The following is a 1,326-nucleotide window of genomic DNA, read 5'->3' on the forward strand; positions in this document are numbered from 1 at the left end:
TCTCTCTCTCTCTCTCTCTCTCTCTCTCTTTGATATTATTATAGAGACGGAACCTCCAGATAGAACTCTCTGAAAAGACCATTCCAAATTATGAGTGAAGACGTTTAGAACATTAACAAAGCAAGATAGACAGATCAAAACGGCAGTGACAAGGAAAACAACTAAGACTTTTCAGTGCTGCCCTTCAACCACCGTTGCCCCCTCTCAATTATCTTTAAATGTATTATTGTTCATCTTTATAATAGTATTTTTCTATGCTTTATGTCCTTTAAATTTAGTAAAAGTATTAGGACCCTTTCAATACGAAAAGGTCATATATAAGTGCCGAAGATTGAACATGTTACAATAGAGCAACATACTCAAAAAAGAAAGAGGGAAGATAAGGACGATGGATAGAACAGAAGGAGCAAACCACACAAGAGCACTCGTCGACCACCCACTTTTTTTCTTCTTACCTTAAGGACCCCATTTTAATTATTTAGAAAGAGGACTGATTCGTTCCTGCCTGTGAGGGACAACCCATGCTGAGAAGAAGACAAAGTTCCGGCAATCAGCGGGGCGGGGGATACATTTACTCGTATATACTCGAAAAAGGAAAGATATTTTAAAAAACTCACAATACAGGAATCGAACTCATGTTTTCTACATGCAACGTGGAAAGGTCGAAAAAAAAAATACACTTCAAACGCCAGCATACACCTAGTAGTGCCTTGAACGTCACCAAAACCAAGATAATCCGAATAAACTCAATTGTTATCCTTATTGCAGGTTTGTTATTCGGCCTCTAAGGACACGTCAGTCAGAACTGCTGAACAGACTGAAAACTCCTGTTGCCCCAGCAACGTCCAAGAAACAAGTTCTGGTTGTTCAGGATATACATCCGATCAAACATCTTGAGGTGTGTGTGTGTGTGTGTGTGTGTGTGTGTGTGTGTGTGTGTGTGTGTGTGTGTGAGAGAGAGAGAGAGAGAGAGAGAGGAGGGGAGGGGGGCGGTGTCAGTCTTTGTAAAGGGTGTGTTTGTGTGTATATATGGCCATGGGTATATGTATGTATGTGTATTTTTGTGTATGTGTGTGTATTTGTGTGAGTTTATAAGTGCGTATTTGAATGTATGCATGAGTGCATTTGTGTTTGTGTGAAACTTTAACTGCGTAAGTATGTATGTATGTATGTATGTATGTATGTATGTATGTATGTGTGTGTGTGTGTGTGTGTGTGTGTGTGTGTGTGTATGTATGTATGTATGTATGTATGCACGTATGTATGTATGCATGAATGCATGTATGCATGCATGCATGCATGTATGTATGTATGTATGTATGTATG

At 39.3% G+C, this 1,326-nt stretch overlaps 1 protein-coding gene across 4 annotated transcripts in view; it reads left to right on the top strand.

The window, feature by feature from the left end:
- The window catches only part of LOC101849319, a 64,366-nt gene that overhangs the window by 61,178 nt on the left and 1,862 nt on the right, over window positions 1-1,326 (top strand). For all 4 annotated transcript variants that reach the window (XM_035972171.1, XM_035972170.1, XM_013087531.2 and 1 more), the window contains one exon: window positions 769-898. In XM_035972171.1, coding sequence (XP_035828064.1) covers window positions 769-898 — 130 coding nt within the window. The remainder of the gene's footprint in view (window positions 1-768; window positions 899-1,326) is intronic.

Source organism: Aplysia californica, unplaced genomic scaffold, assembly GCF_000002075.1.
Source record: "Aplysia californica isolate F4 #8 unplaced genomic scaffold, AplCal3.0 scaffold00599, whole genome shotgun sequence".
NCBI lineage: Eukaryota > Metazoa > Mollusca > Gastropoda > Aplysiida > Aplysiidae > Aplysia > Aplysia californica.